Source organism: Mauremys mutica, chromosome 1 (genome assembly GCF_020497125.1).
Source record: "Mauremys mutica isolate MM-2020 ecotype Southern chromosome 1, ASM2049712v1, whole genome shotgun sequence".
Classification (NCBI taxonomy): Eukaryota; Metazoa; Chordata; order Testudines; family Geoemydidae; genus Mauremys; species Mauremys mutica.
Window position 1 is genome coordinate 175,927,809 of NC_059072.1, and position 26,561 is coordinate 175,954,369.

Genomic DNA, 26,561 nt, shown 5'->3' on the forward strand with positions numbered 1-26,561 from the left:
TAAGATCACTGACTTGTCGGCACTTGCAGCCATTGTTCAGTGCAAGTAGAGGCTAAAAGAGCCAGTTCCCAGAGGTAAATGAAATCTGGGACTATGCTTTTGGACCTTTTTGAGAACTTAGCCTTATTGAGGGAACAGGAACAAACCATCCCATTGTGCAGAAAGAATAGCAAACATGGCAAGCGACCATCTTGGCTTAACAATGAAATCTTCGGTGAGCTTAATCACGAAAAGGAAGCTTACAAGAAGTGGAAACTTGGACAGATGACTAGGGAGCAGTATAAAAATATTGCTTGAGCGTGCAGGAGTGTAATCAGAAAGACCAAAGCACACTTGGAGTTGCAGCTAGCAAGGGATGTGAAGGGTAACAAGAAGGGTTTCTACAGGTATGTTATCAACAAGAAAAAGGTCAGGGAAAGTGTGGGACCCTTACTGAATGGGGGAGGCAACCTAGTGACAGATGATATGGAAAAAGCTGAAGTACTCAATGCTTTTTTTGCTTCGGCCTTCACAGACAAGGTCAGCTCCCAGACTGCTGCACTAGTTAGCACAGTATGGGGAGGAGGTGAGCAGCCCTCGGTGGTGAAAGAACAGGTTAAGGACTATTTAGGAAAAACTGGACATGCACAAGTCCATGGGACTGGATGCAGTGCATCCAAGGGTACTGAGGGAATTGGCTGATGTGATTGCAGAGCCATTGACCATTATCTTAAAACTTGTGGTGATCAGGGGAGGTCCCGGATAATTGGGAAAAGCAAATATAGTGCCCATCTTTAAAAAAGGGAAGAAGGAGAATCCAGGGAACTACAGACCAATCAGCCTCACCTCTGTCCCTGGAAAAATCGTGAAGCAGGTCCTCAAGGAATCCATTTTGAAGCACTTGGAAGAGAGAAAGGTGATCAGGAACAGTCAACATGGATTCACCAAGGGCAAGTCATGCCTGACCAACCTGATTGCCTTCTATGATGAGATAACTGGCTCTGTGGATATGGGGAAAGTGGTGGATGTGATATATCTTGACTTTAGCAAGGCTTTTGATACGGTCTCCCACAGTATTCTTGCCAGCAAGTTAAAAAAGTATGGATTGGATGAATGGACCATAAGATGGATAGAAAGCTGGGGAGATTGTCAGGCTCAATGGTAGTGATCAATGGCTTGATGTCTAGTTGGCAACCAGAATGAAATGGAGTGCACCAGAGGTTGGTTTTGTTCAACATCTTCATTAATGATCTGGAGGATGGCATGGATTGCACCCTCAGCAAGTTCGCGGATGACACTAAACTGGGGGGGAAGGTAGATACGCTGGAGGGTAGGGATAGGATCCAGAGTGACCTAGACAAATTGGAGGATTGGGCCAAAAGAAATCTGATGAGGTTCAACAAGGACAAGTTCAGAGTCCTGCACTTAGGATGGAAGAATCTCCTGCACTGCTACAGGCTGGAGACCAACTGGCTAAGTGCCAGTTCTGCAGAAAAGGACCTGGGGATTACAGTGGATGAGAAGCTGGATATGAGTCAACAGTGTGCCCTTGTTGCTAAGAAGGCTAACGGCATATTGAGCTGCATTAGTAGGAGCATTGCCCCTTTATTTGACACTAGTGAGGCCACATCTGGAGTACTGCATCCAGTTTTGGGCCCTTAACTACAGAAAGGATGTGGGAGATTTGAGAGAGTCCAGCAGAGGGCAATGAAAATGATTAGGGGGCTGGGGCACATTACTTACGAGGCGAGGCTGAGGGAACTGGTCTTATTTAATCTGTGGAAGAGAAAAGTGAGGGGGGATTTGATAGCAGCCTTCAACTACCTGAAGGAGGTTCCAAAGAGGATGGAGCTAGGCTGTTCTCAGTGCTGGCAGATGACAGAAGAAGGAACAATTGTCTCAAGTTGCAGTGGGGGGGGTCTAGGTTGGATATTAGGAAAAACTATTTCACAAGGAGGATGGTGAAGCACTGGAATGGGTTACCTAGGGAGGTGGTGGAATCTCCATCCTTAGAAGTTTTTAAGGCCCAGCTTGTCAAAGACCTGGCTGGGATGATTTAGTTGGGGATTGGTCCTGCTTTGAGCAGGGGGTTGGACTCGATGACCTCCTGAGGTCCCTTTCAACCCTGATATTCTATGATTCTATGACCTCATGCTCAGGGCAGAAACCTGACATATTGGCAGACTGTGGTTCCCCACACAGGCTTGTGGCCTCTTATCACGCACCCTTCCCCCCCCCCACCTGCACCCTTGTATATTGGGAGTTGTGAGGAGAGAAGTTTTCACAACTGAGCTGAGTCTGTGGGGTAGACAGGGCAGTTATTGTTTGGTTCTAAAGCTCTGTAGCCCTCGCTGGAACCTGGCATGTGAGAGCAGGGGGTGAGCATTATAGTGCCCCTCCCCAGTGTATTACTGATAACGTGTCAATTAAACCCATCCCATGTGCCTGTCCTTCATTGGGCTGCTTGTCCTGGTCAAAGGATTATAAGGTTGGGGTCAGTCTGGCGGGGGGGGGGGGGGAATTCTGAAAATCTCATTCCAAGCTTCCACTACTGTGTGATAGAAAGTTTTCCTTTGCTTGAATACTTCTGTGATATTATCAGCTACAGAACATCATGCACCTGAAACAACAGTGTATCTTGAAACCTGGCAAATTCACACATCTTATTTCTAGTAGACAATAAATCATTCCAAAAACTGTTCATTTAGCAACATTTGTCACCTTAGATGATAAGTGAGTCTGCACAGAGACAAACAATCCATTAAATGTTTGACCCTAGAAATCCAAGAGGTACTCAGCAAAGAAGTTCTTGATATTTCCTGCTTCACTGTCCTCAGAGGCACTAGACATTTGCAAATTAAATCTTTTAGTACGATATGCCTGGTATCAGTCCATATGATTTCATTATGGATTTAACACTGGGTATTGCCCACATGTCTGCCTGATCACCATATCTGGGATCGGGAAGGAATTTTCCCCCCAGGTCAGATTGACAGAGACCGGTGGGTGTTTTGCCTTCCTCAGCAGCATGATGCAATTAAAGACAATTAAAGTAAATGGTGGATTCTCTGTAACTTGATGTCTGCTGTTGTGCAGCGAGACTCACTGGTACAGCATCTCCTGCTGGTCGTCTCAGGAATTAACTCTTCCAGCCCGGACTGCCCTCTGCAGGCCGGTGGCTCACCTGTCGCTGGCCCCTGTGTCCCTCCCGGACCCCAGTGCCCCTCTGCCTCAGGGTTCTGCCCTCTGCAGTACCCCCCCAGTTTCTGGATCTCCCCTCCCAGGGAACCCCCAACCCTCTATCCCCACCTTACCTCAGTGGCTACTGCCAGTCACCATCTAGCCCTCCGGCTCACTGGGGCAGATGGCAGTCTGTGCCACTCATCATTGGCAAAGAGGGTTTGGACCTGCTGCTTTTGCCTACCCTGGGGTGCACCTCTGCAACCCCAGTACCTTTCCCAGCCTTTAACAAGGCCTGCAGCCTGGGGGTTTTCCAGGCTGGAGCTCCCCAGCACTGCTCCACTCTAGGTACCTGGCTCAGCTCCCAGGCAGCCAGGTCTGTCTCTCTCCACAGCTAGAGAGAGACCCCCTTAGCTCCTGGCTCACAGCCCTTTTATAAGGCCAGCAGTGGTCTGATAGGAGTCCAGCTGATTGGCTCCTCGGGCCAGCCCTTTTCCAGGGCTGTTTTAATCCTTTCAGGGCCAGAGCGAGGTGACTGCCCCGCTACATCTACACTCCAGCATTCTTTCAAATTATAGAATTCGAATGATACGGGTTATAGAGTTTAATAAATAAAAGAGAGAGAGTCATTGAGTAGTATGGACCAGGGGAAATTAGTTTTCAGGTGAGATTTTGAGGACAGAGCTGTTACTTTATAACTACTTTTTATTAAGCTGATGAAGTGGAGAGATAGAGCAAAGCATCAGGTTTAAGGAATTTTGAGGGCAATATGACCTTGATAATTTTCCCATCAGCCTGAAGTTGTATTGACTTTACTCACATAAGAAATGATTCTCCACTTCAAAATCAAATATTTAAACAAACTTTTCCATTCCTTTGAATATGTGATTTATAATAAATAAACCTGAATATGGACAGTAACATTCATAAGATCAGCTCAAGGTAAATCATTTTTGTAGGAGCAATGTGAAGATTAAAAAACTTAAAAGGGGTATTTTTTTAAATATCACTGGGCAATAAATATTAAATGTCAGGATTAGTTACAAATGAACAGGTGGGAAATTGTTAATGAGTCAGGAAGTTTCTTCCGAAGTGCCTGCATACAAGTGTGTTATGCAGAATTTAAACCACTTTGAAAAGTGTTTACATATTATTGTCCAAAAATACTTCTATTATAGGAATTTTCTATTAAATTCTGAGGATACGAACACTCAGAATGTGTGCTCAATATTCTTTAAAAGTCATAGAGTGTGTGCACAATAGATTATGTATTCTATATCCTGAGTCTAGGAAAGCTGCATATCACATGAATATACATGGGCTTGTAAATTGCTATTGTGCGACTTGCCACTTTTCCAAATCCATCATAAAGAATAGATTGTACAGTTTTAGGCACAGCTCTGCACTGGAAATGTTGTAGAGCTGCACCATGGAGCTCCACGGTACATAGGAAGTGCTCAAACGGCTCCATATGGCCTGCCAGTTCTCCTCCCCTCCCTTTTTGGGGCACCATGTGCTCTCTTGGGGAAGTCAGAAGGTATAGGTCTCTGCATTCGCTTGACTGCAGAGACTACAGTTCTGCCCACCCATTATGTGCGTGGGGTTCCATGTCCTTCCTGCTCTCTCACACACACACTACACCTACATGAGGGACAGACAGAATTTTACCCTAAATACTTTTCAAAATGCTTTATAAATGTAGTCATTATAGTGTAGATAAAGGAGCTCTCTAAATTTCTGGTTTAAGGAGGTTGATGTTAGTAAGCTACAGTCATGTTATTCTCTTTTGTCTCATAGCCTCCTGCCCTTCTGAGATATCTACACCACATTATGTAGCTCACTTGATTCTTTTCAAGTCTCTCATAGTAGTGAATAGTTTAACAACAAAAGCTTTTCAATTATTCTTTTACATAATTTGTGATTGAGTGAAAAATGTTAGGCTTGTGCAGAGGCTACCACTTTGCAACTAATACCATATTTCCCTTACCTACTAGGGTTGCCACCTCTTAGGTACAAAAAACCAGGACATCTGGGATGACTATGAGCCTATAAAATTGGACAGCTGGTAGTGTGTACTGTGTACCTTGACAGATATCCCTCTTTTGAGGGACTATCCTTGTAAAACAATGGATAGGTGGCAGGCAACCCTGTTACTTACCAGCAATTGCTTTCTGTATTCAGGCTATGACTTTATCTTAGATTTTAAAATTAGGAAGAATACATCCATTTAAAATTATCCTCAGAATTTAATAGAAAGCATCCATTAAAAATATATTTTTATCATAGCCACATGTGCTAGACACTTCATAATAGACATAGGAAGACATGCACCCTACCCCAGTGAGCTTACTGTCAACAGGGAAATGGTGAAAGTAATACAGATTTGCAGTAGTTTGATTTAGGTATCTGGCTGTTATAGTGGTTCAATAAACGGTTTTTATGTATAATAAGTATGAAAGATATAGGGTAGTGAATATTATTCTTGTTAAGGACGGGTAGCCAGTTCAGCAAAAAGGGTCAGGCCCACACAAAGTTTTAGAGTGTAAACAATTTTCACCTTATTATTTTAAATCATCTAAACTCTGCACTTCTTGGGTCTCAGTGGAACCAGAAGTGCCGACATAGAGCATGTCTACACAGTGCAGTAGTGCTCACTAGTGGGCTGTAAACTCTGTTGCCCACTAATGTGTTGCACTCTATTTAGACCCCAAAAGGTCTCCAGTGCATATAAAGTGTAATATGTCTACATAGACGAGTGAATGTGCCACATGTTGGTGTGCTTTAGAATTCACATCTCACTGGTACACATTGCTGCATGCTGTGTAAAAGAACAATATTTCTGCTGCGGCCAGAAGCAGGAAACATAAATCTCATGAGATAACCCCATTCTCATGAGAGTTCCAGTGTTTCTGCAGAGCCAAGAATTCTGAATAATTTGGATTAAGTACATGAACTTTTGAACACTGATGTAAAATCAACCTCTAGACTTCCTGCAGTTGACAATAGTTCAAGGAACTGATCAGCATTCTCACCACAAGCTTCATGAATGTTCCTTGCTTTTTCAGCATAAGGAAGCACTTCAGAACCACTGGCAAATAAACCACACCTTGAGAATTTTAAAAATAATTACTGCAAATGTGCTTTGGGAGATAAACCATTAAAACAAAATTGCCTAGCTAATTCTAGTATAGTGAGTGTGTTTAGTAGGCTTTTCAATTTCCCTATTCTGCTGTTATTAATGTAGATCCCCAAGGGAAAAACTATAAGAGCTTAGATTCTCAAATGAGAAAAATCTAGGTCTCAGCACTGTTGCAAATGAGAGTGAATAATTATGAGGCCTCTCTGACCAGATATCATTTTTGCCTTTGGGAAAAACCCAGAGACCTTACAGCAGCCATTATTAATGACACAGATATAATTACTATTAGGAGAAAAGGAAATCTAGCCTCTAAATATCAATTACAGACAGCCCAGGGTTCTATCAGAGAGATTGTGCACTAGGTCTTCTCCATTAGCTGCCTCGGTTTGTCTGTCCTCCTAATGGGTTTCTTCAATTATTTAGAGCTAGCTTCTAAAACTTTGTATTTAATAATAAAGTGGTCCAGAGAGCTATTACTATTATCATTCCTGCTGAAGCAAAGATCTCACTGAGAAATATTATGCTGTTTAAGTGATCTTAGTGGATATTATTTAAAGAAAACATCACTCAGTGCTTGCTTTTCTAGTGTTCCCTTCTGTAATCAATACTTTTTTCTTTTTTTTAATATGACAAAAGCATTGCACAACAGTAAGAGACATAAATGTAAAAAAAAGTGCATGTAATACTTTTTAGTGGGTAATCCAAAAATAATGAGGAGTAATCAGCTCTTTACATTTGATTGTTATTCCAGTGTGTTTACCTTCCATTGGCAGATTTAAAAATGTCTATGACTCTTTGATCATAACTTTTCGTAAGGGAATAAAGGTAATGAGCTGTTTTACATTTCATTTCTGGAACTTTAAATTAAACCCATAAACCTAATAGACTAGATATTCAAATGTTTCACATCTAAAAACCAGTTGTTAGCCACAAGTGTTTTTCAGGCCCCTGCTCTAAAGATTTCGGATTGAAAAGTATATGCAAAGACAGGTTACAAATCCGTAAATACAGCATTACACAGCTAGTTCAGTACCTCAAAAATAGCAGATGATAGAAGTAGATTTCTAAGAAAAGTTGTGCTCAACTTCCATTTTACCCAAACAATGTTAGAACCCCACACTTAAGAAAAATAGTTTACAAATAATTTAGTAACACAGCATGAATACTATAGTTAACTGTACTCGTCAGCTGTTAGTGTGAAGAGTTCAGATAAACAGGTTAAAAAGTTAAAATATACAACAGCCTGGTATCTTTCAGATCACACTAAGGAACATAGGATGAAAAGGACATTTTGGATCTCTCTTAAAGATTTGACACATCAAATGCATAGAGGAGACTAATATAATCTTTTAAGCAACAGACTACTTGAACATACCAATTTAGACACTGCTGTATTAAGAACTAGTTTTTATTTATTTTCCTTTTGAAATACAGGTGCATGGGCTAGTAGTGACAGGAACTCACCATCTTGAAAAATCAGGCCACTTATTTCGGTTCCTGAATATGGATTTAAGAGACTCATTTTGGATAGCCAAGTTTAAAAAATGTTGGCCTGTATTCACCAAAAAATGGTGAAATGTCAGTTCCAGAAAGTATAGAGTTAATTACATAATGGCACAGCTACCAAATAATGATTATATAGACAAGTATAATTTCTTTCCTTACAAATTAAATGCAGTGTTTGGAGACACCCACTATGTTGAAGACTGCTAAGCAATTAACCTAGGAACTGAATAAACTTACATAAAATAAGAACTATCCTGAACCTTGACCAAAATCTTTATCCTTGAACATAAACCATTTTGAAGACCAAAGCTGGTTCACTGTTTTCATAAAGCACAGTCAGTTTGTTGCCTCCAAAATCCTCTTGCCCCTGAAACTATCATCATGGATTCATAGATAGAGGCCAGAAGGGTCAATTATGATCATCGGGTCTGATCTCCTGTATAACAGACAGTAGCATTTCACCCAGTAATTCCTATGAGCCCCATAACTTGTACTTATTTCCAGTTTTAATATTATGTCTTTGTCTAAACTAAAGCACATTCTAGTATGTTACTTTCTCCCTGTGTAGTTTCCTATAGACTTCATTCAAGTTTCCTCTTAACCTTCTATCCCCACTCCAACTCCATCTTTCTTTTCAGTTTCACTGTCCTAATCCAGCTCTCTTCATACAGGCAGCTCAATTTGTTTTAGTTTTTAAGTTCTCCCTTTTACCCTAAGCCCAGTGACACCATTTTCCATTTCACTGTTCTTCTTTTTCTGGTTCATCTTCAAACCTCTCCAGTTTCATAGACCTAAATTCTGTATTTCCCCTAGGATACCCTTTCTTTTTCTGATATCCAAATAGGGCCACTTTAGCGTCTTGGTATTGTAGAATCAGCTGCTACCTCAAAGATCTCATAATTTCCAGATCTCACCCACCATCATGTGTGCACAATGTGTTCTGGCGTACCAGTGCCCTGAGGAAGTTTGGAGTTTTGGAATATGCTGACATTATGATGTAAAAGAAAGCGCTGTAGGAACAAAGATTAGAAAATAGGACTAACTGGGTCCAGTTGGTTAGAACCAGCCAGAGGGCTAATTTATTCAGAGAACAAAGAGTGGGGATCAAATTTTGGGACGTGAAAAGCACCTGGTTTATTTGGAGTGAGGGAGGCACAAGATTGGGAAGCTGCGCAAGGTGAGACAAGATCTCAGAAGAGAAACTGATAAACATCCTGACTTATCCATACCCAGTCAAGTCTCTTCATTGTCCGAGGTATGCCTGTTATTCTAATACTTATTATCAAGAAACTAGAACCATTGTCATCCCAGGCATTTCCTCCCAGTTTTCCCCAGTTCTTCACTTCAGTTATTTTACTACTTCAGTAGATTGGACGTACCGAGAGAACAGTGGCGAGAGACCCCTGTTCTCCTGAATCTAGTTTTGCAGCCACGAACTCCCCCTCATATAGGACAAATTGTTATCGTTTCATCCTGTAATATTTTTCACAGCCAATAACAGACTAGATAACTACATGAACCCAGGCCACATCTTAGATTAAGCAGTGATGCCAAAAGCAAATGTACTAAGCCCGAAGCCTGCTCTTTCATATCCAAAACAATCACACAGCGGGCTGAGGATATAGGACTCAGAAAGGAAAGATGAGATCTTCCAGAGTGAGTCATTCCCTTTTCAGTGTAACAAAATGAAACATTTTATAGCACCATATATTTTTAAATAAAAGAATAGACCTGTTCAGTTATTTTTGTTAGTGCAAGATTATGCATTAAATAGGGTTTCACCTTTAAAGGCTTGGTTTGATTAACCAACTCAAGCACTGAGGAAAGCTGCTGACTCAGTATAATTAAAGAACTCTCATGTAATTCTGTTATGATTGTCTTATTTAAATCAGAAAAGCTAATGCTGTTGATTTAAAGAGCTAGTGTATAGAAAACTCTCTCTTGTAAAGATTTTATTTTATTTTATTTTATTTATTTTTAAATGCATTGATATTAATAGTTTCAAAGTGCCCTTTCTCGATGCTCTTGTCACGGAGGCTGAGTTAACAACCTCTTATTATGTACTCCTCCCTGAGTTGTTACTAGCTTTATGGTCTTTTGCAGGAATACACCTGCTTCTCATAAAAACATTTATGTTGCTGCAGAAATTGATGCCTCTTGTATTTGCAGTGACCTTGTACAAACTACATTGATTTTAAACCTTGAGAAAAAAAAGGATTTCTAAATAAAATGATCATGTCTCCCTTTATACACTGCCACAAATACTAGTCTGTTATAGCATTGTAGTAGCCATGCTGCTGAACTAATAGTTAAGGAGGCACTTCCACTTTAAAAATCTGATTTCATGTATGTATAAGTTTCCTAAAAACAATTCTTTCATCTGAAGTTTTCCATACTTGTGCTCAGCTCAAAGTTGTTTTCTCTGAGTTTTGTAAGATTCAGATGGGGCACTTTTTAGTTTTATAAACACACAAAACCTTGGATTCCCTGCTTTAAAAGAAAAAAAATCAGGGTTTGGACTGGTTTTGTAGGGAGGAAGTTGGGGGGTTGTTCTTTTAAACACAAACTTAACTAACTTTAAAGTGGCTTATTTTTCAAGCTTCACATTTGCTGAATGAACTTACTCCTTTAAGGAGAAAAAAATCCTTTGAGATGTCTGAAGAAATTTGGTTTATCAATAATGAGTCAAATTTATCAGTGATGTAATTCCAGAGGCACAGTGGAGTTATACCAGAGATTAATTTGGCCCTGTGAAGCTAACCGAATTAGAAAATCATGCATTAGATATTTACTGGTTTGTAAACAATGTATTGAGATTTGTGTAGCTGGAGGTGTCTGCCTAGTGAAATGTCTTAAATTGAATCTCTCAGGGCCCTCCCTGCATATTGGTCAGAATCTATCTTCTTGAACTCCCTTACTGTATTTATTGGAATGATTGCACATTAAATTCAAACTTCAGTCATTCTAGGAATTTGTGCTATATACCCTACAAAGCATATAAACTTTGAAACCACTAGCAAGAACTCTGGAAGAAATTCTCTTAGTGCCCTCATATCACTTTAAGATGACATCAGAAGAAGCCACCTTTGCCCATACATTTCAGATTTTGTACACATTACGTGTAGGGCCATGCAGCTAAGATCTCTGTGATAATGGACAAAATAGCAGTTAAACACAGAAAAGGACTACTAGACTAGATAACCTACCTGTCAATGCAGGAATTCCTCATAATGTATAAAAACAACAAGGAGTCCGGTGGCACCTTAAAGACTAGCAGATTTATTTGGGTGTAAGCTTTCATGGGTAAAAAACCTCACTTCTTCAGATCCATGGAGTGAAAATTACAGAAACAGGCATACATATATATTGGCACATGAAAAGAAGGGAGTTACCTTACAACTTGTTTTGTCCAGTCTAGTTTTAGATGTCACAAAAGCCTGGGCTTCCATCTTTTCTTTTTGGAGATTATTCCAGAGCCAACAGGAAGTTTTTGCTGATATTTAGCCTAAATTTTACTTCTCATTACTTTTCACTGTCCTATATAATTCTTCTCCCTGTTACCTTCACCAGTCTTAGCAAGACAGGAGATAATATAATATAGGACCACAGTTTATATTGGTGGTTAGCACAATCTATGCAACCTGGTAGATTAACTTTTTGCTTTATATTTCAGAGGTAGTGACTCACGATTATACTCACAAGTTGTTGAAATGTATATTAAATTTTATCAACATTATTCTAGTCACAGTTACTACTTTTCTATGTAAAGGAAGATGTCTGAGCTAAATCATTTCACATTCAAAAAAATCAATGTTAAAAATGAAATGCTAATCACATAAAAACCCTGGGGACAGATTTTTCTCTATTACAGCATGTAAATCTGGAACAATTCCATTTGCATCAGTGGAGTTACTCCAGATTTACATCAGTTTAACTCAAAAGAATTGAGCCTATGATATCAATAAAAGTACTTGGTTCCGGCTGTTTAAGTAGCCAATTTAAAAGAGAGTTAACTTGGTATGCTCTACTCAATTCAGAGTTCTCTTCTGTGTGTTTATGAACCATCAGAAAGTAGCCAGCTTAGCTTTAATTATGTCTTGTTGATAGATAATATTGTAGCACTAGGGAGCTTCTCCATAGCTTAGCAGGTAGGAATAGTCTCTCTGGCAAAGGAAAACAAGAACGTATTCATAAATCTGCAGTGCTGAGAAAGTAAAAAGGTTATATTGGTGTGGATGTTTAAAGATAGACAACTAATGATCTCAAGAGCAGCCCAGTCATTCTCATATGTCCTCCCACCTTGAAAGCCTAGAATTATTAAAAGGGAGTGAAATGAGGTCTATATCACAAAATGTCTTTGAAGCAGTATAACATTTTTCAAAAAGGCAGGCATAGAAATGCACACAGTATATAGAGCAGCTAAAATTCTTTGTCACAGCTGTAGAGTAATGGGATCCTGAAAACTGGTACAGTAATAGAGGTGGATTCAAAATCCTCAATCCAACCACCCATGAACATTGTGAGGATTCAGAAATCAGACAAGCATCTACAGATGCACAAATGAAACAAGTTACCATAGGCACCAATTGAATATTCTGACTTTTGTGCATCTCTCACTTACTTTTGTGTTATTTTGTAATTTGTTTGCATTGATACCTATTTGAATATTAACAGTATACATAGAATTGTGCCCTCACATTAAAACTATGATGCTTCTGTAAGTCAAACTATAGTACCTGCTATATCACAACCACCATTTTGGATTCCTTCCTCTGAAGAATGAATCTTCATTGTTATATTGAAAGTTTGGTTTTAGTTTTAAATCCTTACTTAAGTTTAAAATGTCTCCTGATTGAGGTTGAAATAAAGAAACTGAAAACTTGTTATGCCCTGCCATGTGGGAATGCATCAGTTTATATACACAGCATTATTATAGTTACATGAATTGATATTGCTAGTAGGCTAATGTAACTTAGAAGGTTCCCATCCGTTTGTCACAGCAGTTTAGAGAACTGTCGGCTATTTGGCTTGGAGCTATTTGGCTTGGAGCTATCCTTTTTTGTTATCTTCCTTCTAGGATTTTTCACTTGCAATTTGAAAACTTTATTAACCAGTGACCTACTTTCCATCTTTACCTAGAAGTGCTATGTCTCTAAAGCACAATATTATGTGGGTTTTGTCTCAGGTGTGCTGCTGAAAAAAGTTGCTGAAAAGATAAGCCAAAAACAGTTAGGAAAGTGTTAAAAGTAGACAGGGAAATATTTGAGTCATAACATTAAGATTTTTTTTTTCTGAATTGTATCAGACTTCCCCAAAAACTCTACATTGTGATGAAATGTGGCATAAAGATATTACAAGGGGACTGGTTTCTCTTTGAGGAAGTTAGGGTAAAATAAACTGGGTTCATTATGGGAAGTTAGCTTCAACTGCAGCTATGGAACAACCACCACCATGTTGTAATAAAGTATCTTAAGTATTACTGTCTGTCATGCTAAAAACTAATTCGATCCCTCCAGTGCTTTGATGAACCTTTGGTTTAAGTACTCATGGTTCTGAACTCAGAATTTACTCCAAAATGATGAGTTTCACACACTCAGTACTAAGTTCAAAATCTCCACGCACATATCTTCTTTTTGGTGGTTCTCTGGAAATTTAAGACTGCACAAGTGCTTTATAAGCAACTCCTCTGTCAGCTTTCCTTCTCTTCAGTATTAAACTATCCTTCTATCTCATTTTTGCAATCAAGCAATGCATATGTATAAAAATGTAGTGCTCACACCTGAAAACTCTTATTCATTCTTGTTCTCCCACAGGAGTCAGTTGAGTTTTTCACCAGAGTAAGTGTTGGTAGGATTGCACCCGAATAGCAGTGAGGGGCTGGGGAGCAGGGCCGGCTTTAGTAAGTGCGGGGCCCAATTTGAACATTTTCAGCGGGGCCCCGGCAGGGATGACTAAAAAAAAAAAAACACGTAAAAACATCCCTTTCATTTCTTCCATGTATTATTTACTTTCCATAACTATATAAATAATAATAACATTATATATTATGTACATTGCGTAATATATGTGGATGCATGTTAACCCGACCTAAAGTTCTTGATGCCCCCCCCGGGACCCCCGCCCCATCCACCCCCCTTCCCTGTTCCCTGACTGCCCCCTGCCGCCCCATCCAACCCCTCCTCCCATTCCTGATGCCCCCCTGGGACCCGTGCCCCATCCATCCACCCCTTCTCTCTGTCCCTGACTACCCCTGGAACCCCTGCCCCTGACTGCCCCCCACTGCCCCATCCAACCCCTGCTCCTTCCTGATGGCACCCCCGGGACCCCTACTCCCATTCAATCCCCCTGTTCCCTGCCCTCTGACCGCCCCGACCCCTATCCACCCTCTCACAACCCCCCAAACTCCCCTGCCCTCTTCCAACACCCCCTCCCTGCTCCCTGCCCCCTTACCGCGCTGCCTAGAGCTGCTCGGCCGGCTCCGGGTCCGGGCCGGAGCCGCTCAGCTGGGACCAGGACCGGTGCCGTGGGGGCCGGGCTGGGCCAGAGCCACGGGGCCCAAGCCGGGCCGGGCCGGAGCCGCTCAGCTGGTACCAGGCCAGAGCTGGCACCATGGGGCCCAAGCCGGGCCGGGCCGGAGCCGTTCGGCCAGGACCAGCGCCGTGGGGCCCGAGCCAGCTCTGCTCGGCCAGGGCCAGGACTGGACTGGGGCTGGGGGCATTCGGCCAGGGCCAGGCCAGGGCCGGGGGTCCAGGCAGGAGGGAGCCACTCAGCCAGGGCGGACTGGGCCGCACCGCACCTCTCTGGAGCCCTCCTCGCGCCCCCCCACCCCCCGCCCCAGCTTACCTGCTCCTGCTTGTTTCCAGGCTTCCCGCGAACATCTGATTCGTGGGAAGCAGGGGAGGGGGAGGAGAAGGGGGCCGAGCATTCAGGGGAGGAGAGGGAAGTGAGCTGGGGCCGGGTGTGGGATAAACAGCTGCGGGGCCCGATTCAGAGGAATCGGTTGAATCGGCCTAAGCCGGCCCTGCTGGGGGGTGAGGGAAGAACAGATCTGTGCAATAGTTAATATAACAAAGCACATGATTTGCATTAAAATCTCTTTATTGACTTTTATGTTGTATTCCAAGATAAATATGAGACAGGAGAACCCAGCTACAGAGTACATAGAATGATACGGTTGGAAGGGACCTCAGGAGATCATCCAGTCCAACCCTCTGCTTAAAGCAGGATAAATCCCCAGACAGTTCTTTTTTTTTTTTACCCCAGATCCCTCAGTGGCCCCCTCAAGGATTGAACTCACAACCCTGGGTTTAACAGGCCAAAAGACGCCATAGTGTTTCCTACTGCCTATTGGACTCCATGTTAGGTCATGTGAACTTGTCAGTGCTTCTGTTTCATAGAGTCATAGGACTAGAAGGGACCTCGAGAGGTTATCTAATCCAGTCCCTTGCACTCGTGGCAGGACTAAGTATTATCTAGACCATCCCTGACAGGTGTTTGTCTAACCTGCTCTTAAAAATCTCCAATGATGGAGATTCCGCAGCCTCCCTAGGCAATTTATTCCAGCGCTTAACCACCATGACAGTTAGAAAATTTTTCCTAATGTCCAACCTAAACCTCCCGTGCTGCAATTTAAGCCTATTGCTTCTTGTTCTATCCTCAGAGGTTAAGAACAATTTTTCTCCCTCTTCCTTGTAACAATCTTTTATGTACTTGAAAACTGTTGAAAACCATCATGTCCCTTCTCTGTCTTCTCTTTTCCAGACTGTACAAACCCAATTTTTTCAATCTTCCCTCATAGGTCATGTTTTCTAGACCTTTAATCATTTTTTTTGCTCTTCTCCGGACTTTCTCCAATTTGTCCACATCCTTCCTGAAATGTGGTGCCCAGAACTGGACACAATATTCCAGTTGAGGCCTGATCAGCACGGAATAGAGGGGAAGAATTACTTCTCATGTCTTGCTTACAACACTCCTGCTAATACATGCCAGAATCATGTTCGCTTTTTTTGCAACAGTGTTACACTGTTGACTCGTATTTAGCTTGTGGTCCGCTATGACCTCCAGATCCCTTTCCGCGGTACTTCTTCCTAAGCAGTCATTTCCCGTTTTGTATGTGTGCAACTGATTGTTCCTTTCTAAATGGAGTACTTTGCATTTGTCCTTCTTGAATTTCATCCTATTTACTTCAGACCATTTCTCCAGTTTGTCCAGATCATTTTGAATTTTAATCCTATCCTCCAAAGCACTTGCAAATCTTCCCAACTTGGTATCATCCGCAAACTTTATAATTGTATTCTCTATACCATTTATCTAAACCACCGATGAACATATTGAACAGAACTGGAGCCAGAACTGATCCCTGCGGGACCCCACTCGTTATGCCCTTCCAGCATAACTATGAACCACTGATAGCTACTCTCTGGGAACGGTTTTCCAACCAGTTTTGCACCCACCTTATAGTAGCACTATCTAGGTTGCATTTCCCTAGTTTATTTATTATAAGGTCATGCGAGACAGTATCAAAAGCATTACTAAAGTCAAGATATACCATGTCTACAGTTTCCCCCCTATCCACAAGGCTTGTTACCCTGTCAAAGAAAGCGATCAGGTTGGTTTGACACTATTTGTTCTTGACAAATACATGCGACTGTTACTTATCACCTTATTATTTTCTAGATGTTTGCAAATTGATTGCTTAATTATTTCCTCCATTATCTTTCCAGGCACAGAAGTTAAACTGACTCGTCTGTAATTCCCTGGATTGTCCTTTTTCCCCATTTTATAGATGGGCACTATATTTTCCCTTTTCTAGTCTTCTGGAATCTCTCCCATCTTCCATGACTTTTCAGAGATAATCGCTAATGGCTCAGATATCTCCTCAATCAGCTCCTTGAGGATGCATTTCATCAGGCCCTGGTGACTTAAAGACATCTAACTAATTTTTAACTTGTTCTTTCCCTATTTTAGCCTCTGAGCCTGCCTCATTTTCATTGGCATTCACTATGTTAGACATCCAATCACCACCAACCTTGTTGGTGAAAACCGAAACAAAGAAGTCATTAAGCACCTCTGTCATTTCCATATTTTCTGTTATTGTTTTTCCCCTTCATTGAGTAACTGGCCTACCTTGTCATTGGTCTTTCTTTTGCTTCTAATGCAGTTGTATTTATATATTTATGCAGTACTATCTCATATTAGGAACTCTTGCATCCGACGAAGTGGGTATTCACCCACGAAAGCTCATGCTGCAAAACGTCTGTTAGTCTATAAGGTGCCACAGGATTCTTTGCTGCTTTTACAGAACCAGACTAACACGGCTACCTCTCTGATATTAGGAATTCAGTGTTGCAAGTAAAGCAGCACTGCAGTTCCCCTATGAAGAGTGGAAAATTGTTAACTAATTCATTTGATTGCTATAAGGGTTTTATGGTGGTGGTCCCTTACTTCTAGCCAAAAGAAAAATGTGTGTGTGCGCGCACGAACGAGCATGCATTTTAAAAAGGCAAATTGGAGGGAGTCAAGGGACTATGAAGCTGGTCTCCAGCAGAAGGCGCTCACTCCATTTTAAGAGTTATGTTTGGCAAATTAGTGGCTTAGGAGTTCAATATGTGTTAGGAGTTTGCTCTAATGCACGTTAGATATCAGTTGAAGGATTTCAGCTACGTGCCTTTTTGTCCATAGGTTTAGATTTTTTGAAGAGGGGCTAATTTCATGTGATTGATGTTATTGAAACTCTATAAATTTTCTATGATCTTAAATTAAAGGTTCCCAATTTTGATATTTATAATGGACTCCCGACTTCTTCTGTTCTTTCTCTTTTCCCTACATCTATGAGTCTATAATTCACAACTTCTGTGCTTCAGCTTTACTGTACCACTGTTCCTAAATAAAATAAATGGAGAGGAAAGAAAGACAACTCACAATTGTCTATCTGTTTGCTTTTTTATTACACTAGGGAATGGTCAGTGTAATGTAGTACATTAATCCCCCTCTTAAAATGATCACTACATCCACCTCCTGTATCTGGTAATTAGTTTTTTCTTATTCAGTTTTCACAAATAGAACAATGAAATGCAAACTATAATACAATAGAGGAATAAAACATCAGAAAAGTAAGTCAGGTAACTTTGCAAAAATGAGGAACTTTAACAAATTAAAATGGAAAATATACCCCAAGATCTCACAGTAAGGAGGACATTGAATAAAATATTGATTTTTGCATCTTAATTTCTGAGGTGATAAAACCTTTTAGGTGAGAATGTTGACGAAGTGTGCTGTAGGACATATAGACATTATCCACAGGACATTACATATGTAAAGTTAACTATCCTTATGTTCAGAATTCATTGAAATGAACAGGAACTCTGGTCAGCCCTCTGCTGTTAAATAATCTTATTTGATATTCTGCTAGTAAAACAACCGAGGTGATAGGTTGTTTTCAACAGAATTCTTCTTTCTACTGTTTGGCTATACATGTCAACTTTTCATAGGATAGTTTTCAAATTAATAATGCAAAATGTAACATAGGTGACTCTTCCACCAAGGATAGTACAGTTCTGAGCTGTAGTTTATCTTTTCTACACTACAAGCCTGGTGACATGTCTCTGAGGGCTCACAAATTCTGTAGTCCCTGGTTCCTTACTGATAAATTTTAGAACCCATGTCCGAGGTGATTTTTAGGTAAAAAAGCACCGTGTGAGTAAAGATTGATTTGTGGTCTTTGAAACCGAGGCAATGCTAATTTGAAACCAGGAATGGCACCTAAAGTCATACTTGGGTTCTGCTGTTGTAGTAGGCTGTTGTTTAGGCTTCGTGGTGTCACTTATGGTTGGTTTGGCTGAATCAGTGTTGCCAACTGTCATGATTTTTATCAGCAAAGAGTCCTGTGGCACCTTATAGACTAACAGACTTATTGGAGCATGAGCTTTCATGAGTGAATACCCATCCAACGAAGTGGGTATTCACCCACGAAAGCTCATGCTCCAATACATCTATTAGTCTATAAGATGCCACAGAACTCTTTGCTGCTTTTACAGATCCAGACTAGCATGGCTACCCCTCTGATACATGATTTTTATCATGACTCTCATGATAATTGGTGTTATGCTTAGAACCACAGCTCCTGCAGTCTTGTGAGTATGATAATCTGAGCTTTCATTTAAAGAAAAATATTTTTAGCCCTCATGGGTGCAGAGAAAAGCATGAAAACATGACCTCCAGGCTTTAAAAACTGGAAGGCAAACAAAAGAACCTCAAATGATTTTTGTTTTATTTTGTTTTTTAATCTCAGATTTCTATAAACCATTCTCATGATTTGGGGTGCTTGATTCAGATGTTGAGATTGCCAATACTGCTAATGTCTCTGACTTTTTGGCCTGCCAAACTTAAGAGCAGTCTTTAAAATGTTGATTCAAAAGTTTTCTTTAGTAAATATTTTAAATTAGAAAAGACGCATGACTAGAATATTTTATGGGTGTTGGAGACGAGGGATTTAATATGCAGGCTAACCTAGCATTTTCAAGACACATGCCCCACCCCCTTTACTGTATTCTGATTCCAGATTTTCCATAACCGATTTATTCCTCCCAGTGTGATCACCTTGTCAATGTGATTTATAATATCTTATCTAATGTCCTTATACCCTGTTTTCTTCTTGGCCCTCCATATTATTTAACCTTTAATAACACACCCTCTCTCACTTTGTCCACATCATTCATTGTGCTGGTGAGATTTCAAGCACCTTTGGAGTCACCCTGTCCCCTCCTCTCTCCATTTTATGTTCTCCTGTTCATGGCTCACCTCACTTCACCTCAGCCTTTCCTGGTACATAATCCAATTAAAGTGATGTTTGGCTGGGTTCTGACCTCTTGTATTTTCTTTAGATTGGTTATCCATTCTACCCCTTTCCTGTTGACAGCTTTGCTTACCTATGGAAAGAGTGATGAACTGACTGACAGACAATCAAAATATAAAAGTACTGAATGGCCAAAGTGGTAAAGCACACTTCAATATTTCAGGCACCTAAATGGTTATAGCTCAGATTAGTGACAGATACTAGAACAAAACCAAACAAACATAAAAAAATACACGTATGGTGGCTTATACCATCAAACTTTGCTGGCCTCTTCTCCTGAAGCGACACCACAGACAATTTCAGCTTCTCCTGACTCCCTGCTTTCTCCTGGTAGACTTTCTAACTAGCTCAAGACTCTTCCATCTTTCAAGTACCTTTGCTTCCTGTGAGGATGGTTACAATTCTGGTAGTGTTAACTACACCTCTGCCCCCTCCAGGGTCTCCTCCAGGGCACCCCTTTAGGTCTCTGGCTTCTAGCCATTACCTCTCTGTGATCAAGGACCCAAATCTCTATCCCTCCAGACCAAAAATTTGGGCTTGCAGTTCCCCTGCAATTCACTGTGAGTATCCCAGCAAGTCTGACATTAGTCTAACACCTGCAGTTTGCACTCTCTCCAGGGACAGTGACCATAGTACCCAATGACCAGCAGCTTTCACAAAACCTAGTACATTTATTTTAGGACAAATCATCACAGAGAAAACCTGCCATAAACCAATAAACAGTCTCCCTGCATGCTAAGCTTACCACGTGTCAGCCATCTTCCAAATGGAGACCCAGGAAGGGTCCAGTTCTTCACATCCTTCCAGCAGGGTTGTGCCCTTTTGGTTACATTCTCAGGTCAATTTTTGAATCAAAATGAGGGTCCCCTCCAACAGTTCAGGCTGGCCCTTGATATCACAAGATCTTTCTTTGTCTCCTGGCCCTCTTGAACTGGGCTGAACCAGCATATGCAATTCATCCCAAGGAGAGGTTCTTCTCTAGAGTTGTTTCCCTCTCTCGAGATCTGTGGTAATTACTCCTCACTTGTTTTAGTTCCTTGTGGAAGCTTGGTAACTTTCTGTGAAGCTAGTATACAATCCCTAGTGCCCAAAGTTACATATAATATTCATAGATACACAAGTTTGTTACTAATCCCAGTGCCTATGGCATCTGGCACATCCCAGTATAACAGCCTTTTGAAAATTCCATGCTCCCAAGGTGTCACATCTGACACAAGTATGTGCTGTATTTTAAGGCTATGAAAATGATAACTAATTAAATTCACATCACCCTTTTGAGGTAGCTAAGTAGCATTATCTCCAATTTACAGATAAGGAAACTGAAGAAGAGATGGGAGGTTGCCCTTTCCCATGCCCACAGAGATGTGATTAATAGACATTCCTTGCTCCCAAGGTTTAAGTCATTCCTTTAGATACTGCTGCTTCTCTCAACAACCATGTCTACATGTATCCATCAGGTTGATACACCCAGGAAAGGAGAAAATATTAGATTGCTCTTTTACACTTTTCTGTGTTCATCATTCATTGATTTTAAATAAACATTGATATACTATAAGTGGCAGAACCCTGTAATATTATTCTTTACTATAACACATGTGATATAGCACGGCCAGAGGGCAGCAGGAGAGTGATAGATGGGAGATACATAAGCCCCAGGATGATGAGAGCCTTATTCCCTGTAGAGAGAAGAGAGGATGCTACAGATTAATTAGAGCACCTGAAGCCAGTCACCTGATAAAAAACCCCTACTTCAATCAGACAGTTGGAGGAGTTGAAGCAGAGTGGTTTGGTGTTGGAGCGGAGAGCAGTCTGGAGGAAAGCAGTTTGAAGGAGTTGAAGCAGAGTGGTTTGGTGTTGGAGCGGAGAGCAGTCTGGAGGAAAGCAGTTTGAAGGAGTTGAAGCAGAGTGGTTTGGTGTTGGAGCGGAGAGCAGTCTGGAGGAAAGCAGTTTGAAGGAGTTGAAGCAGAGTGGTTTGGTGTTGGAGCGGAGAGCAGTCTGGAGGAAAGCAGTTTGAAGGAGTTGAAGCAGAGTGGTTTGGTGTTGGAGCAGAGAGCAGTCTGGAGACGTGCTGTGGTGGGCCAGAAGACCAAGACCCTAGGTAAAGGGAAACCCAGCCTGTGCAGAGCAGAGGGACTCTACAGAGGGGGTTGGGAGAAACTTGGCCTAAGCGGAGAGAGGGCAGGAAGCCCCACAAGCTGAAGGAGCGGAGAGGGAAGTAGCCTAGGGGAAGGAATCGCTAGTTCAAGTGGTTTACTGCTATCCCTAGGGCCCCTGGGCTGGGACCCAGAGTAGAGGGTGGGCTCGGGTCCCTTCCTCTCCACTCCCCTTTTCTGGGACACTAGTGGGACAGTTGATACCACAGTTCAGGGGTGAGAAACGATGCCCTGAACCCCCACAAGAGGAGAAAGTGCAGGACCCATCATAATAGTGCTGGCAATTTGCCATACATAGTATTTATTCAGCTCTGACATTGTGACCTGTACTCAGGAGAAAATGATGGCTCCCATGGTCTCTAGTGCTTCTATTAGTATTTATATATATACAGTAGTGTATAGTTCCTTGACAGTACTGAGTAGGGAGAATATCATTTAAAGGCAGATTTCCATTTGTGGACACAGTGGCTCCAATCCACATTAGCAAACAGAACAGCTGACTCCATATGTAAATGGCCAGTTATAGTCTCCGTGAATTCTTTTTGCACTTAGAGGCCCAGAACTTCATATTTTTGGCTGTGAGCTAGCATTAGGTACTTTTCTGGTTTACACTGTATTTACCTCTTTAACTCAGGCTTCACACGTTCACCCTGTGTGTTCTCTCAAATTACGTTTCTGATAAGTATCCTAAATTGACTGAAAACTACAGTGAAGTATTACTGTTAACATGAAGGAACACTATACTTGTTGCATATTGACCCTGATCCACATACAGAGGGGAGACCATTTGCATGCCTTTTCTCTCTCCCTGCAAAAGGGTTTCACATTCCTGCAGCCCTATTTTTCCCCTATTATGGACTCTTCCAAGAGCTCCTCTGTGACCCTGTGCTCCTCCATGCAAGCATATGCTTTGTGGACAGGGCCCCACACCCACAAGTACCTCAAGCTCTGCAGAAATTCTTAGAAAAGATAATACAAACTGTTACTATGTGATATTGTCCACTGAGCTCCACCATGTCCTTGGGGATAAAGCTGAGCGAGTCCCTGGTAGCCAACGCTTTGTGTGTTATCATCACAGGCCTTAAGAACCAGAGACCTAAGCTGGTACAGAGGAACTACTGTTTTTCCAATTAAAGAGAGCCCATTCTCAAACAAAAAGTGACTCTATTCAGCAGCTTTGAAAATCAGAATTAGCACTTTTGCCTCTCTTGAAGGGAAAATAACCAATTTTGTCAAACTTCCTAGAAAATGGAAGTTTAAGGGTCACAAAATTGATCTAAATAAAATGGTTAAAATGTGTGTGAGATTTAGCAGAATCGTTTTGCCTTTTGATACCATAGAGTACCATTTTATCAGTTTTTAAAATTCTGTTGTTCATTTGTATTATCTGTATTCTCCCTCCATATGTACATATATATTTTACATGTTACATATTTTGTTTTTATGTTATGTAGCATTTGTTGTTATTTCAAAATTTAATAACAGTCTGCTTTAAATAAGTAGCAACTTGAGGATTTTCTCTTAATACAGTTTCTCAAATTATCTCCAGAATTTGAACAGTGGGCATTGGTTGTAATAATCTTAAATTTTGGTTGATGTTTCCCCAGCCCCAAATACCAATACTTATCTGTGTGAAATCCTGATGTGGTTTAGTTAGTTGATTTTGCTGTATCCCGGCCAGTGGAAGCATTGATGCTAAATTCATCTTTGGGGTAACTCCATTGTACTCAGTGAGGTTCCATCAGGGATGAATCTGGCTTAATATGTTTGCCATGCCATGCTTCATGTAAAAGCATATGTATATTGTTCAAAAGTAGTAAATTTCTGCAATGTAACTGAAAGCTGCTCTTTTCCCTGCTGCATCTTCTTCACATTAACAAGCTAGGAACAACTTTTGAATAGCTTAATATAGCACGTAGCATAATGTCAGTGCATGTATACATTTGTGGTGCCCTGTGAGTACCGCTATTATATTATCGAGAGTATGAACAATTCTGCTTCAGCCTGAATTGTAGATGAGACATTCTCTAGCACAATAAAGGTGACCTGTAGGCATTGTGTAAAAGATTACAGATTACTGAATTATGGAATGGCAGTAACTAATGAAATAACTCTGCTCTGTTATATCACACCCTCACCATGTCCTAAAAAACTATCACCAGCATGCTCTGTGTGCAAAACTACGTATTACTGTGTTTGAGCAGCAATCTGATAGAGTGAACCTTTCTACTAAAAACCTGATCTTGAGAGGTGCTGAGCACCTGTAACTCCCTGTGACTTCAGTAGGAGTTGGGGGTTCTCAACAACTCCCGGAATCATCTGGAAAATACTTAACATGGGAATTCTGCAAAGAATGTTTTTCATTATAGTGTGCCAGGGAATTTATATACAATCACATTACAGCTAACTGGAGAGAAAAATTAAGTTCAGCAACAACAAAGCAGTTGAACCATGCTAGAAGTTTTCGAACTAAAAAAAAGTTAATCTGTATTTTCTTTTACCTACAGGCCTACCCACGGATAGCGCCGGCATTTTGGCACTACCTGCGGGTAGAAGTGAGTAGCGGGTATTTGAATACTCCCACATCTTTACACTTTACTAGTACTTACTGAACTTCTAATTTGTCCATTGTGCAAAATATGTAGCTGCCATTTCAGCTGCCATTTTCTGTGAATGTAGTTTTGTATTAATACTATATTATTTTGACTACAGTATAATTACTAACCCAAATCACAAAGGTACAATATGCATTGTATGAAAGAATAAGCAGAATTTCTTAAAATATTTCTAATCCAAAGTCATGTCATACATTGTGATGATAGCACAATATGAGAGTACCAGAATTCATACCTGCACCTCCTTTTATGAACAACTTTTACATTCATAAGAAAAAAGCAGAGCTTTCTATTTGGACTATTGTTATTACAAACTTTGCAAAACTCAACTTGATATCATTTCTCCCCTCTTTTGTCCATCAGGAGCATGAGCAGCTCAGCTATTCCTCCACAAGGTCCAAGGCTCCAAGTGTTATCATCACAGGTCTCAAGCCAGCCACCAAATATATATTTCATATCAGAGTCAGGACTGCAGCAGGATACAGCGGCTATAGCCAGAAGTTTGAATTTGAAACTGGAGATGAAAGTAAGTCTTAAGGAAGGGACAAATGTGACTACCATAGTAGTAGTGTCTAATTCTAAGTCAGTCAGACATTGGGAGTATGAATGAGCTGAGTATTCACCACACACACAACACAGAATGCCCACTGGGTTAATGTAAAAAAACAAAAACTTTTTCACACATCCCCTGGGGGGTGGGGTTCCCTTTATATTGAACTTAGGAACAACAAAAATAAAAATCAGCCCGAGATGAACATTGAAGGAGACTTTTTTCCTTGCAAGATTTCCTCACCCCAACCCCTTTCTTTCCCTAGAGACTTTCCACCTTTTATCCTCCTGAAATGGAGCTTATAAGACCCACAAGGTATGGATACCAGCAGAACAGTCCTGTGCGTTCATGCAAGACCCTAGAACCTAACATCGTCTCACAGAGAGCCTTTCATCTGTTGGCTTTCAGTACTCCCATTATCTAAGAATAATGGAATGGAAACAATTATGTGTATTTCCAATCAAACAGTAAGTCTGCTAAATACCCAAGTAAGAAGCAAGCATATAAAAAGCCTCAGAAAGATCTGTGAACAACTTCTGTAATGAAACCTAAGCCCCCATTAAAATCCCAGTTAAGATGTTTGTAAATATTTGATAGAAAATTAGTAAACATATCACATTAAAAACGTTCATTAGTGAAATTACATTAATTAACCACTTACCCATACCATGTCTCATTAATGTGTTGAACTTCATACTGCTTAAGCTGAAGTATAGACTGAAGTCTTATAAATGTATACATTTTCAAAATAGACTTCATAGATAAATAAAAAATTACAGAAGTCTCATGAAGAGGGTCATATAATATTGCTGACAAAATGTAAATGAATGTATTTAACATAGAGATTTCAAATTAATCCAGGAATGATCAGCTGGATCACAAGTTGAAATCCTATGACAAATTGGAAAATGTATTCTAATTCTGTACTATTATGGGAAAGTGACTTTTGTACCAATACGGAACTATGGATCCCTAATATGGCATCCAGACAAACTGTTTACCAGTCAAAGGTTATGGGACTGTCGGTGACCATTCAACCAAAAGCAATTCAGAAGCTAAGAATGTAAAGAATTAGTTACTAAAATGTCAATTCAATTTAAATTTGCTTCTCCAGACAATAGTTCAGAGCTAATCCCTTTCATACATAATATCTCAGATAAATATTGAGACTGCTCCTGACTCTACACTAATGGACTTGGGGTAAAAATACCTGAAGTGCCTCTAAGCTTAAACTCTTAAATACCATTTTCAAAAATAACCTAGGGCCAGGTTTTTAAAGGTATCTAAGTACCTTAAGATGCAGATAGGCACTGACTGGGATTTTCAAAAAATCTGCATACTCTAAATGTTTTGGTTTGCCATTTTTGAAATGAAACACTTCAACTTTTGAATTTTACTTTATTTTTATTTTTTCAAAAAGGTAAAAAATAAACATTTTGAAAATGAAACACGTTTTGTGTGACCCAAAATATATATTTTACTTTTTTAGTTCAATCACTGAAAAATAGGAATAAAGCTGTATGAATAACCAAAGTGCCTAAGTTATTTTTGAAAAAATGTGACTTAGGCTCCTAAGTCATTGATA

At 40.6% G+C, this 26,561-nt stretch overlaps 1 protein-coding gene across 1 annotated transcript in view; it reads left to right on the plus strand.

Moving 5' to 3' along the window:
* LOC123361801 (ephrin type-A receptor 6) overlaps window positions 1-26,561 on the plus strand; it is a 394,507-nt gene that overhangs the window by 153,249 nt on the left and 214,697 nt on the right. Inside the window, exons 4-5 of the mRNA XM_045001949.1 lie at window positions 24,319-24,366; window positions 24,790-24,952. Of these exons, the coding sequence (XP_044857884.1) occupies window positions 24,319-24,366; window positions 24,790-24,952 (211 nt within the window). The remainder of the gene's footprint in view (window positions 1-24,318; window positions 24,367-24,789; window positions 24,953-26,561) is intronic.